At 37.6% G+C, this 13,636-nt stretch overlaps 1 protein-coding gene across 1 annotated transcript in view; it reads left to right on the forward strand.

The window, feature by feature from the left end:
• Positions 1-11,990, forward strand: part of ZC3H12C (zinc finger CCCH-type containing 12C) — a 41,433-nt gene extending 29,443 nt beyond the window's left edge. The window contains exons 5-6 of the mRNA XM_025358402.1: positions 3,425-3,531; positions 4,499-11,990. Of these exons, the coding sequence (XP_025214187.1) occupies positions 3,425-3,531; positions 4,499-5,895 (1,504 nt within the window). The 3' untranslated portion in view covers positions 5,896-11,990. The remainder of the gene's footprint in view (positions 1-3,424; positions 3,532-4,498) is intronic.
• The last annotated feature ends 1,646 nt before the right edge of the window (positions 11,991-13,636 follow it).

A 13,636-nucleotide genomic window follows, 5' to 3' on the forward strand; every position in this document is an offset into this window, starting at 1 on the left:
CTCAATAAGCCATGCTTGGCTTAACAACAGGGATATGTTCTGAGAAGTTCGTCCTCAGGCGATTTCATCATGGATGTGAACATCATAGAGTGTACTTACACAAACCTAGCTGGTCCAGCCTACCACACGCCTAGGCAATATGATACATACAGCCTGTTGCTCCCAGGCTACCAACTTTTATAGCATGCTACTGTGCTGAATACTGTAGGCAATTGTAATACAGTGGTACGATATGTTTGTATATCTAAACATACCTAAACACTGAAGAGGTATATTTACCATAAAATATGCTATAAAAGATTTCTAAATGGTACATCTCTATAGGGCACTTAACCATGAGTGGAGCTTGCAGGACAGGAAGTTGTCCTGAGTGAGTCAGTGAGTGTATGGTGAGTGAATGTGAAGGGCTAGGACATTACCATAAACCACTGTAGATAAACACTGTATACTTAGGCTATGTCAAATTTATCAAAAAATACTTTTTTTTCAATAATATATTAACCTTGGCTTATAACTTTTTTACTATTAATATATAAACCTCTTAGTTTTTAAAACGTTTTTCTCTTTTGTAATAACACTTAGCTTAAAACATTGTACAGCTGTACAAAAACATTTTCTTTCTTTATAGCCTTATTCTATATGCTCTTTTCTATTTTTATTTTTTTCTTTCTTTTTAAAGTTTTTGTTAAAAACTAAGACACAAACACATTATCCTAGGCCTACACAGGGTCAGGAGCATCAGAATCACTGTCCTCCACCTCCACATATTGTTGCTCTGGAAGGTCTCCCGGGGCAGTACTGTGCGTGGAGCTGTCATCTCCTATGGTAACAATGCCTTTTGAAATACTTCCCGAAGGAACTGCGTGAAGCTGTTTTACAGTTAACATTTTTTTTAGAAGTAGAAGGAATGCACTCTAAAATAAAAACAAAAGGTATAATATAGTAACTACATAAACCAGTAACGTAGTTGGGGACTTTTTAGTTTTCTTTTGTTTTTTTGTTTTTTGAGACGGAGTCTTGCACTGTCGCCCAGGCTGGAGTGCAGTGGCGCCATCTCGGCTCACTGCAACTTCAGCCTCCCAGGGTCAAGCAATTCTCATTCCTCAGCCTCCTGAGTAGCGGGAATTACAGGCACGCCCCATCACACCTGGCTAATTTTTGTTTTTTTTTTTTTTTTAGTAGAGACAAGGTTTCACCATGTTGGCCAGGCTGGTCTCAAACTCCTGGCCTCATGCGGTCTGTCTGTCTTGGCCTCCCAAAGTGCTAGGATTACAGGCATGAGCCATCACGCACAGCCAGTAACATCGTGGTTTATCAAGTATTATGCACAGTCCGTAATAGTATGTGCTACACTTTTATACGACTGGGGGCACAGTAGCTTTGTTTGTACCAGCATCAGCATGATCACAAACACATGCGTAATGCATTATGCTATCACGTTACCAGCAACTTTTCAGCTCCACCGTCATATATGCAGTCCATTGTTGACCACGCTGTTATGCAGTGCGTGACTGTACATGAATTTTTAAAGTTCTTAAACTAATTTAAGATTCTGGCCATGATGAGAGTCTAAAAGTTGATGAATGAACAAATGACATCAACAAGCATGTCTCATGAGAAGTAAATATATTTATAAATATGTAGAAAAAGTTCACCTCTTGTGCCAATTAGAAATGCAAATGAATCTAAAAAGAAAATATTTTCTCACTCATTTAATTCACAACAATAGTTTTGTGTATGCCTCATGCTATTAAAGATGCACTGATATATTATTTGGCAGAGGTTCACAGAAGCCTCAAGAATATTGTGTTCTATCAACCCAAAAATCTCATTTCTTGGAATATATAATGAGGAATAAATAAAGACCAGATGTGTTCATTTCTGTATTATTTATAATTGCAAGAATTCAAGGGCAACTAAATGTACAATAGAGAAATCAATCAAATTATGATACATCTCCTACTGGAATATTATTCAGCTCTTCAGGGTTATTATGAAAAAAAGAATTATGCCAGGTGTGGTGGCTCACACCTGTAATCCTAGCACTTTGGGAGGCCAAGGTGGGTGGATCACCTGAGGCCAGGAGTTTGAGACCAGCCTGGCCAACATGGCAAAACCCCATCTCTACTAAACATCCAAAAAAAATTAGCTGGGTGTAGTGGTGGGCGCCTGTAATCCCAGCTACTTGGGAGGCTGAGGCAGGAGAATTGTTTGAACCCCGGGGGGCAGAGGTTGCAGTGAGCCGAGATCATACCACTTCACTCCAGCCTGGGTGAAACAGCAAAGCTCTGTGTCAAAAAGATAAAAAGAATTATTATGAAGGCTATTAAGAAACATGGGAAAGTTTTTTATGTTAAAAAGACAAAGTGTAAAATCATATTTGTGTTTGATTAAAGCCATGTAAAATGATATGTGCACAATGAAAATGACTTCAATCCAACACGGACATGGAAAGTAATTGTATTAAGATTGTGGGATTGAGTGACTTTATCTTCTGTTTTGTAACATGTAATGTTACCATATTGTTTTATAATACTGAACACTGTGTTTGCTAAGTGTTAATAATCAGCCATGTTGACACTCCTTTAAGGGTTCTTACATTATTCCCATTATTCACATTTTATAGGTAAATACTTGGGTTTAAGTTCAAATGGTGATATAATGAACAGCAGAATTCTTCAAGTGTAACTTCTTTTCATTATTCATGCCATAAATTCTTCTCTTCTTTATTAGTCCATCCAAAATACTAGGTTTATTTCCTTAGCATTTTTTCTATCTCAGCTGAGAAGCGCATTCAAATAGGAAAGAAAATAGATTGGAGTTAGATATAATTGAATCTCGACTGTGCCATGCGACATTGGATAAAAATCACCTAATTTATCTAAACCTAAATTAGAGAAGTTTACTTGTCTGTAAAATGGAGCTGATACTTCATGGGCTCATGGTTAGGACGCCATGGTGTAGTGTGTAAAGTGCCTGGCACTAACCCGTGTTCGGTAAGTTTGTACCTTCCCATTGTGTTCTAGCCCGTCCCTTCTCAGCTTCTCCGCCTCGCCCCACCTGCAGCAATCTATTTCATGAGGTCTATGTTGATGAAACTCCTAAAGTGTGACTGAAATCATTTTCTAAAACCCTTACAAAATCCCAAGACTGAGAGGAAGGAAGAATTAATAGGATATGGTCAACTCAAAACTTACTTGAATGAAAACAAATACAATTTCAGAGCTCGAAACAGTTGAATTTTCATTAAGAAATGAGAACTTCATTTACTGATTTCTTTTTTACTCTGTAAACATTGAATCAAAACGCTTGGATTAAAATTTCAAAAAAAAATTCCTTATAGTGAACAAATCTTTGTCCTCTTTTTAGAATTAAATTATCAGCTTCCAACTTAGGTATCATTTTTTTATTTTCTCTGTGACAGGTTCATGCCCCCTGATGACCCTCTTGGCAGACATGGCCCCAGTCTGGATAATTTTCTGAGGAAGAAACCTATTGTTCCTGAACACAAAAAGCAGCCTTGTCCATATGGTAACTTGCTTTATGAATATTGAGTATATGCTGTTAGAACACAATATATTATTAAACTTTTATTAATAAAAATAAACACTTAAAATTTTGGATGGCATAATATGCAGGTCTTTGGATTCCAATTAAATTTCAGAAAATGTCTTGGCCATGAAAAAGACTTATTTTTACCTGTTTGGATTCAATACAAATGCATTTCCTTATATTAAAACATGGTTCAAAAAACACTGTTAATTCTTCATGAAGTTAGCTTCGAAGTGAATAAAAATTTGGAATTTTTTCATCTAGATACAAATCAGATTAGCATGGTTCTATCGCCCTACAATAGTACACTGTGCTCTTCAAAACAGAATTTCCTACCTAATTATAAAGTCCTACTGGAAGAGAAGAGGCAGGGAGGAGTTGAGGACACAGAGGTATTAGCCAAAAGTTCTGGAGGTGGCTGGGCGCAGTGGCTCAAACCTGTAATCCCAGTAGTTTGGGAGGCCAAGGTGGGCAGATCACATGAGGCCAGGAGTTGAGACCAGCTTAGGCAACATGGCGAAACCTTGTCTCTACTTAAAATACAAAACAATTCACCAGGCGTGGGGGCGCATGTCTGTAATCCCAGCTACTCAAGTGACTGAGGCATAAGAATTGCTTGAACCCAGGAGGCAGGGGTTGCAGTGAGCTGAGATCACACCACTGCCCTCCACCTGGGTGACAGAGCAAGACTCTGTCCCAAAAAAAAAAAAAAAAAAAAAGTTCTGGAGGTGATTGTTACTCATTCGGCCAACTTCCTACTGCTCTTGATAGTAAGGAAGTGAGAAGACTGAGAAGTGACGTTTCTCAAGAGTAAAGAACAGGGTGACACTTAAAACAGCTCCCATTTCTGTCGTTGTCTCTTCTACACGTTAAAATCATAGGGCCAAACTGTGTTTTCCGGATCTGATGGTATGCTCCTTTGCCTAATTAATTTTACTCTTCTTAGGAAAGAAGTGTACCTATGGACACAAGTGCAAATATTATCATCCCGAAAGGGGCAGCCAGCCACAGCGGTCAGTGGCTGATGAACTCCGTGCCATGTCTAGAAATACGGCAGCCAAAACTGCAAACGAAGGAGGACTGGTGAAAAGCAACAGTGTTCCTTGTAGCACCAAGGCTGATAGCTCTTCTGATGTCAAACGAGGTGCTCCAAAGAGGCAATCAGATCCAAGCATAAGGACTCAAGTCTACCAAGACCTAGAAGAAAAGCTTCCCACCAAAAACAAATTGGAAACCAGGTCTGTACCTTCCTTAGTTAGCATCCCGGCTACTTCTACTGCAAAACCCCAAAGCACTACATCTTTAAGCAATGGCCTTCCATCTGGAGTTCATTTCCCACCTCAGGATCAAAGACCACAGGGACAATATCCTCCAATGATGATGGCAACCAAAAATCATGGAACGCTAATGCCTTATGAACAGTATCCAAAATGTGACTCGCCTGTCGACATTGGATATTATTCCATGTTGAATGCATACTCAAATCTGAGTCTCTCAGGCCCACGAAGCCCTGAAAGGCGTTTCTCCTTAGACACAGATTATAGAATAAGTTCCGTAGCTTCTGACTGCAGCAGTGAAGGGAGCATGAGCTGTGGGAGCAGTGACTCCTACGTGGGTTACAATGACCGGTCCTATGTCAGCTCCCCCGACCCACAGCTAGAGGAGAATTTGAAGTGTCAACACATGCACCCTCACAGCCGCCTTAATCCTCAACCCTTCCTGCAGAATTTCCACGACCCCTTAACCAGAGTGCAAAGTTACAGTCACGAAGAACCAAAGTTCCATCACAAGCCTCCTCTTCCGCACTTGGCTCTGCACCTGCAGCACCCCGCTGTGGGCGCCCGGTCCAGCTGTCCCGGCGACTACCCCTCTCCTCCAAGTTCAGCACACTCTAAGGCACCACACCTAGGGAGGTCCTTGGTGGCCACGAGAATAGACAGCATCTCTGACTCTCGACTTTATGATAGTTCTCCTTCACGACAAAGAAAGCCTTATTCCCGCCAGGAAGGCCTGGGAGGCTGGGAGAGGCCGGGTTATGGGATCGACGCCTATGGGTACCGGCAGACATATTCCTTGCCCGATAACTCCACGCAGCCGTGCTATGAGCAGTTCACCTTCCAGAGCCTCCCCGAGCAGCAGGAGCCGGCCTGGCGGATCCCGTACTGTGGAATGCCGCAAGATCCCCCCAGGTATCAAGACAACCGAGAAAAGATTTATATCAATTTGTGCAACATCTTCCCACCTGACCTTGTGAGAATTGTCATGAAAAGGAATCCTCACATGACAGACGCCCAGCAGCTCGCCGCAGCCATTTTAGTGGAGAAATCCCAGCTGGGTTATTGAAAGATGATGCATCTTTGTGGTGTTTAGTAGTTTTTTGTTCAGCTCAAATGCTGAGGGAGGTTTGCTACAATAGCACATGTGATCTCCTTCTCGGCAAGGAGGTTATATAGTATCCATTTATGTGAAATACTGTATCATGGAATCTGTATGTATAGCCCCACATGGTGGAAGTATCACGGGATTGCTTTACATTTAAACTTTTTTTTAACATTTCCTTTTTAAAGCTATATCCTTGGCTGGAAATTTTTCCAGTTTGATTTAATAGATGTATCTGTGATCTTTGATATTAATCTTTGGTGCATCAGGGGTTTATATGCAGCACTTTTTATCCTTGTTTTGTGTTTTATTAACTTGGTGTTTGTCTATCAATTGCAAGCAATTACAATACCTTCAGAATGTGGGACATTTGACTAGACCTAGCAAACTGTTTTTTCGAGCCAAGCTTAATTAGACTCTTTTACAGCTTTTTAAGTTATTTTTATTTGGGGAAAGTGGGCTTCTTTGTGCTATAATCATTATTTATAGAGACAAAGATATACTACAGCACTGACTTTATATTTTAAACAAAATGTAAGTTACCAGTTTTATGTTGAAATGGGTAACAGTATATATATTAGAATGATTTACAATATGGCACTTTTCATTGTGTTATTTTTGTTTGGATTTTTTTCTGTTAAGAAATTAGTTAATTTAATATGGTTGATTTAAAAGAAAGCAGATGCAATCAATGGAAAAAATGTTTCCATTTTTTTTAAAATGAATAAGGCAAAAGCTATAACTGTTACAGGTTAGAGCTTTGTTATCCAGCTGTGATGTGCTTCTAGACAGTAGAAGTGGAATTGAATTCCTAGATTTCCATTAACCTGTATTTTTAATATGTCTGTCTTTTTGTTTTGGGGCACAACAATACTGGATAAAATAACCCTTTCACAGCACTTGCCTGTTTTTAATGAATCTAATTATTCACAATGCAACTTTTATATTTAACATACTCTTTAGCTTTCCTGCTATTTATCAAGGCTGGCCTGAGGTGGGTTTATGTGTTGAGGATATGCAACATTTCTTGATACTGCACTATAGAAATGGTGATGGAGAAGTTGTAAATGGTAACTTAAAATTTTTGTAAGATATTGTATATTTTCCATTTTCCTGAAGGTAGTTTTCTTGGGGGGCCTGTTATATTATTAAGGCCAGATTCTTGCCACAAATAGTGTAGTTTTAGATACAGACTAAGGTCTGTTCTAGTATTAGTAAGGGATATTTCTGGTTTCAAAGTCCTGGGTTTTGCTAGCGGTGAATACATTTCTGCGGATTAGAAGACAGATTTTGCAGCCAGTGGCAGACAGTTGTGTGACTGACATCACTTGACAGTTGCCTCCAGATTTTGAATTGTACTTTGTGTAACAGACTCATTCAGATATTTTTCTGTAGTCTGCTTAGATGCCCTGGCTATTCTGATTATTCTGCATGCTACAGTTTGAAGTAAAGCCCTGAAAAACCAGAAAGTACCTTTTACTGTTGATACAAATTGTATCTTTTTAACTATAAGAACTGTTTTGATTTGTAGATCTAGTTAAAACACAAGTATGTAACTATGATTAGACTTTTGGGCAACATTTTATCCCTTATTTAAATACAAATTTTTTAAGTAAAATTGAGGTCTAGAATAGGTTAGAAAATAAAAATAACAATTTAGATAAATAAAAGTGTTTGTCTTAGTTTTATATAATATATTAAAACACATTACATAAATTTATTGGCATTTTCTTTCTCCTAAAACTTACCTAGTGTGAACTTAAAATAAAGGTAAAATGCTGCCTGAAAATAATGTCCAAGCACCTTTGACTAGGATAACATTTTCACTACTTGTGCGACACTGTGTGTTGCACGAAGTAGGATTTGGGTATACAGTAAATGCTTCTAAAAGGCATTGTGCATATTGACATAACCAATAATCTGAACCGTGTTCAGCAAACTTAATTCAGGAAAGTGATGTTCTACACAATTATTGCTGTTGTGTTTGAAATGTGTGTGGCACTCATCTGTACCCAGAAATAATATGGGTGAGACCACACAACCCATTGTGAGTGGTGTCTGTCTGAGAGCAACGCTACTCACCTGTGAAATTGTTCTCCTTGATTTGGTTGGTCACTATAAAGCAAGTTTAAACATAGAGGCTAACTCAGTGCCAAAACTAGGGTTACAGATGTGTAATATCTTTTATTTTAGTCATATTCTAAGACTTTTTTTTTAGTATGAAATCACTTTTAAATTATACATGTAGGTTTTGCTTCCATTTTCTTCATTTTACCCTTTATTTGAACATTCGCCAAATTTTACTCCATTTATTTAAATGAGATCTTAGGTGAGATGTGTGTGACACTTTGAATTTGACCTTCTTGTGTTATTAGCTGACTATTTGTCATTGCCTCATGGATTTTAAATTATGGGAAAATAGTGTAGCCAGCTGCCACCTCTACTGAAGTGAATAGCTCTGAACTACCCACACTAAATCCTTCAGTGTAATTAACTATGAGTTTAAAAATAGCAGTTTTCTTATGTGAAGAGGACAATTTGTCCCCTTGTTTTGAATCACCAGTGTTGCGTTCAGAGCTGTAGAATGAGATAATTGGCAGACTTTAGGTACAGCAAATTCTTACTTATCTAAAGCAATAAGTCAAAGGAGTCCATCATTAAATTAAATCCATAGCTGATCACAAGCCTTCATGTTAGCCAAAACTTTCTCTCTAACCAAATCTTTTACCAGACTTGCTAATAAGTAACCAGAGAGGTGTGTTAATAAGTGAAATTGCCAGAAATGGTCAACTGATCAAAAACACAAAAAGGATTCAGATTGGAATATTTTGCCCCTGAATAATTGACAGTTGACTGTACTTTACACAGTAAGTAGCCAGTCTGTTGTCTCTGTGTCTTAGTCCAGAGGGAATAGTACCTAACTGGCCAAATACTGGCTCTTGGTATTTCCTTCTTTCTTGCATGTGATACAGACGTTTTCAGTCTTGTTTTTATGATCTCTCTATATATCCTGATAAGAGTTTGTCACTGACCTACACATTTGGAAGAAATGCACACCAGTATACAATATTTGATACTGGTGGAAACTTGACCTTTGTGTTTTTATGAAAATTCATTTATGAGAATATGTAATATAACTGAAGAGTATTTTATATATATCTATATATACACAAATATGTATTTGTTATGAGGTATTAAAAACAGGGGTTGGGGGAGTGCTTCTGATGGCTAACTTTTCTCTAATTGAACTATGTTTCTTTGAGTTGTGAACGACCAAGTCTGGGGTCTGGACAGCCAATGATAAGATTTAGAACCACTTGGATGGAAAGCGATTCTTCACTGGTTTTATTCTTGGTATTTTAAAAGAATTATTTTGATATTTTTAATAGAATGTGTAATTTTAAAGTACACAAAAAACTTAAAGTAGTATTGATTATACAAATAATTATTTAACATGTCTTATGGATGTATCTATATGTATATAGACAGTAATATATTTATAAAACAAATATACTTTGCTTATGTTATAGCTCTTGTTTGTGACAGGTGGGAGGATGGCTCTGGGGGTGTGTGTGTGTTTGTGTGTGTGTGTGTGTGTGTGTTGAAAACTCAAGCTGTTTTCCTCTGATTTACAATGGTATTTACTTTAAAGTATATATGGTTTTCGTTATTCTTTTTGCTATTCAGCTTCCTTATTCAAGATAAAATAAGATGTACAGTTTTCTGGCCATTCTGTTGGTGTGTGGTGCATCCATTTTATTGTCATATAACTCCTGGAGAATTCTCAAGTGACCTGAAATAAAACAGGTTCTGGTTGGACATATACTTATGTTCCAAATATATTAAAGATGGTAATTCAGCTAACATGTTAAGTTTCCAAGGTATACACTGACAAATAAAGTGAGGTATTAAAAAGAGATGGATTACACACATGCCTTAGAATAAGAGAAAACAGAGCGTTAATAAAAGTAAAAAAAACATACACTATCTTAGCCCCCTAGGGCAGGGGCAGATTTTTTCTGTAAAGGATCAGATAGTAAATAATACAGGAATCATATGGGCTTAAAATACCATTGTAAAAACTTCTCATCTCTGGCTGTATGGCATAAGAACAGCCACAGATAACATGTAAATGAGTGTGGCTGTGTTCCAATAAAACTTTATTTACAGAAACAGGAAGCAGGTCAGATTTGGCCTGTGGGCCAGGGTTTGCTGATCTCAAGCAGTAAATCCTAGTATATGTTAACAGAAGAAATCATAATTGCATTTCAGTTGACATTCAAAGAAAATCTGGTAGTTTTTGATATCCTTCAAAAGAGGATTGTTAGACATTCATATGAAAGCATCCTAATTCATTTGAGTTTTTTACCTGTTTACACCCGTTATTTATTAGAGATATTTCTTGTGCTTCACCACACAAAAAAAAGCATTCTGTTAAAATGTTTTAATATGTATTGAATTTTTTTCATGAACTTTTCATTTCTATTGATAGATGGGAATCCCTTACCAACCTTTTGTTTTTAACAGCCTCGTGGACCAAAAAAATCTGTTGCAGCATTTAATTAGCCACAAATACATTTTGGCTGCATTTACCAGTTACATTTTTCTGTTGGTTTTGGCTTCTAATAAATGATATATCTGCCATTCTTTAAAAATGGTTTTAAAGAAGATAAATATATTGTAATTTCACATGCTATAGCTTTATTCTGTAAGATTAAAACTTGTGACTAGTGTAATTGTAGCTATAATGTGAGTGGCATGTTACAATGTAACTCTTTATAAGAAATAAAATGTATCTCTGCTTTGTCTGTCCAGATCTTTAGGTTTTTTAGATGCTTTGGGACTGTCCTTGGTGAATGATATTCTTCATATGATCATATGTAATTCTGAGTTCGTTGGAAGTACACGCTGCTGAGCATGTTCATTCACAGTGCTTTATACCGGCTGTTGCATGGATAATATCATTTTCATAAGAACATTTAAACAGCATGAACATCATTATCCACTTCAATAGTTAAACTTTCTTTTAAAATTGGAATGCAACTCTGGGTTTTAACAATGTTTATTGTTTTTTTAAGTGGTTACTTTGTTTTTCCTTAATACTTTCTGTTAACTTGCTATTAACTCCTGTTGCAATGTTAACTGTTATATGTTAGAAAGTGGCTTTTCCCCTAAGATTCTTAGTCTTTTAGATTTAAAGACAATTTAAGGTTTTGGCCATTTGGCAGTAGAAAATGTGCATGTTTTAACTTAGCTTTATAAAATCCCTAACGTTTTACTTCTTGAACCATATACCAAATTTGCCAATTTTCTGTCCAAGTATTTCAGATGAATAACAAAATGTTGTTCATTAAAGCTTTCGCCACCTTTCTTAAAGCAGCTTATGTTCCAAGGGAAGAAGGCATCGAAAAGCAAACGTTTCTTTTTATGAAGAATACGTGTTCGAATTCCTTCAGTTTTTTTGAAATTAGAAATTTCTTATGTGAACTATTCACAAACATGCAGACTTCTGCAGAGACAAAGCATTTCATTGCAAGTGTACCAGGTTATTGATTTTATCTTTTCCTTTCAGGGTTTTTTCTCCCAAACCAGAGTCGTATGCTGCTAGTAGAATTTTTTATTTGATCCTGCAAACTTTTCTTATAGGAAAAGTAAGGCAAAAGATGTTCACTGCAACCATCTGATAAACTGATGTGATTGTATTTATCCTCTGTTCTGTGTATTTCTGTAATGGAATCTTTATAATTCCCAAAGCAGTATTTTAGATCTACTGGAAATCTATATCAAAACAGCTATGTGATTCTGCCACTGAGACAAAAATTTAAAAATTCTTTTTTCTTCTGCTGGTTTGTTTTTCTTTAATGAAGAAATTGATCTCATATGGCACCACAGATGCTAAATAAATAAAAGCATCATACTTCTCTACTTTGCCCGCATTCAGAGCTTAACATTGTGAGCATTGTGTAAGATAAACACATGGTCAGTATCAATGTAAATGTTAGAGCCATAATTAATTTCTATGAAAATTGAAATTAAATGTCAAAGACAACTAGACATAACTTAAGGCATGATGAGAGTGGTTTTTTTCCTGAACCCGTCATTATAGTGTTGGTTCCCGGTGCTTTTGAAGTATCATCAGGTGTCTGGCTAGGAGTATTGTTGGTAGGGACCTCGTCCAGGGAGTTTGTAAGATAATGCTAGATGGCACGGACATCCTCTTTTCTGATTATGAGGGCTGCCAATTGATTTAAAATGTATTGAAAGGGCCGAGCGCAGTGACTCACGCCTGTAATCCCAGCAGTTTGGGAGGCCAAGGCAGGCGGATCACTTGAGGTCAAAAGTTCGAGACCAGCCTGGCCAACATGGTGAAACCCCATCTCTACTAAAAATACAAAAAAAAAAAAAAATTAGCTGGGCTTCATGGCACATGCCTGTAATCCCAGCTACTCAGAAGACTGAGGCAGGAGAAGGTTGCAGTGAGCCAAGATCGTGCCACTGCACTCCAGCCTGGGTGACAGAGCAAGACTTCGTCTCAAAAAAAAAAAAAAAAAAATGTATCGAAAAGACTCATGTTGGTGCAGTGGTATTTACTAGGATGCGCAAAACTTTGAGCACTGATATCCATGACACCCTGACAGGTAGTGGGGCACAGAGAACGAGGGTACACACATCCCCCCTTCAAGGAGTTCAACTTCTTTAGCTGGCCTGGAATGTGCAGGGCCACGTAGCCAACAGGAATAAGGATTTTGTTTGTAAAAATAAATTGAATAGATTTGAATGAACAGAAATGGAAATTTTTATCTCTTTAATAGTCGAGGCTGGAAAAGTTAGATCACTGTGGGGAAAGGCTCTGCTTCTGTGAAAGTCCTGCACAGATTGGGAGAGATTGCAGACAGCTGTCAGGAACTCCAGGGCTGTGTTTGAATCTCAGTCCTGCACATATTACTATGGTAACTATATATATGAGACACACAATATGTAAAATTTGGGCAAATTCTCTTTCAGAGTCTTTTTCATGCACAGCTGTGAAATGATCAGAATGCCCATCTCACAGGCTTATTGTCATGGTGGTGATGACAGTGGGTGTAAGGATAACTCAAGGACAGATGCAAACAAATACAATGCCGTATCCACCCTGTTCTTGCTGAAGTAAAACAGCAATCTTCGCTGTATCCCAGCTATTCTAGACAGCAGCGTCTTCCTGACCCAATTGTCCTAATAATTTTCTATTAATGAAATACTGTTTCCGATGCAGTCACCGTATTGTCATGATCTTCATGATTTAGCATGTGGACGTTCTATGTCACTGCGTGACAAGCCACTACTTCAGAGAGCAGGTTTCTCCTCCTACATTGCTTTTTGGACCTTTGCTTTTCTTATTGTTCTCTAAAATTGCCATTTGCATTGTTAAGTATTCTTTTCTCCCCCTACTCGATTACTGTAAGCTGTGTAACTGCCAGCTTGTGGATTTAGACCATTTATTTTGGCTCTGTCAGCAGATTTGATTATTGATGTTTGGTTGTTGGCAGAGGAGTCAGCATATTCAAAATAAGCATTAGGTGTGAGTTCCCTAGGTACTTCCACAGGCTGAGCCAAGAATCCAGGAGAACATTCTATCAGGCAACAGTGTTACCTGGGGTAAGGACTATTTCTTCTCCACCTATACCATTGGGTGAGAAGAATGGGTTAATACTCATTGATGAAT

The sequence above is a fragment of the Theropithecus gelada genome, chromosome 14 (genome assembly GCF_003255815.1).
Source record: "Theropithecus gelada isolate Dixy chromosome 14, Tgel_1.0, whole genome shotgun sequence".
NCBI classification, from domain to species: Eukaryota; Metazoa; Chordata; class Mammalia; order Primates; family Cercopithecidae; genus Theropithecus; species Theropithecus gelada.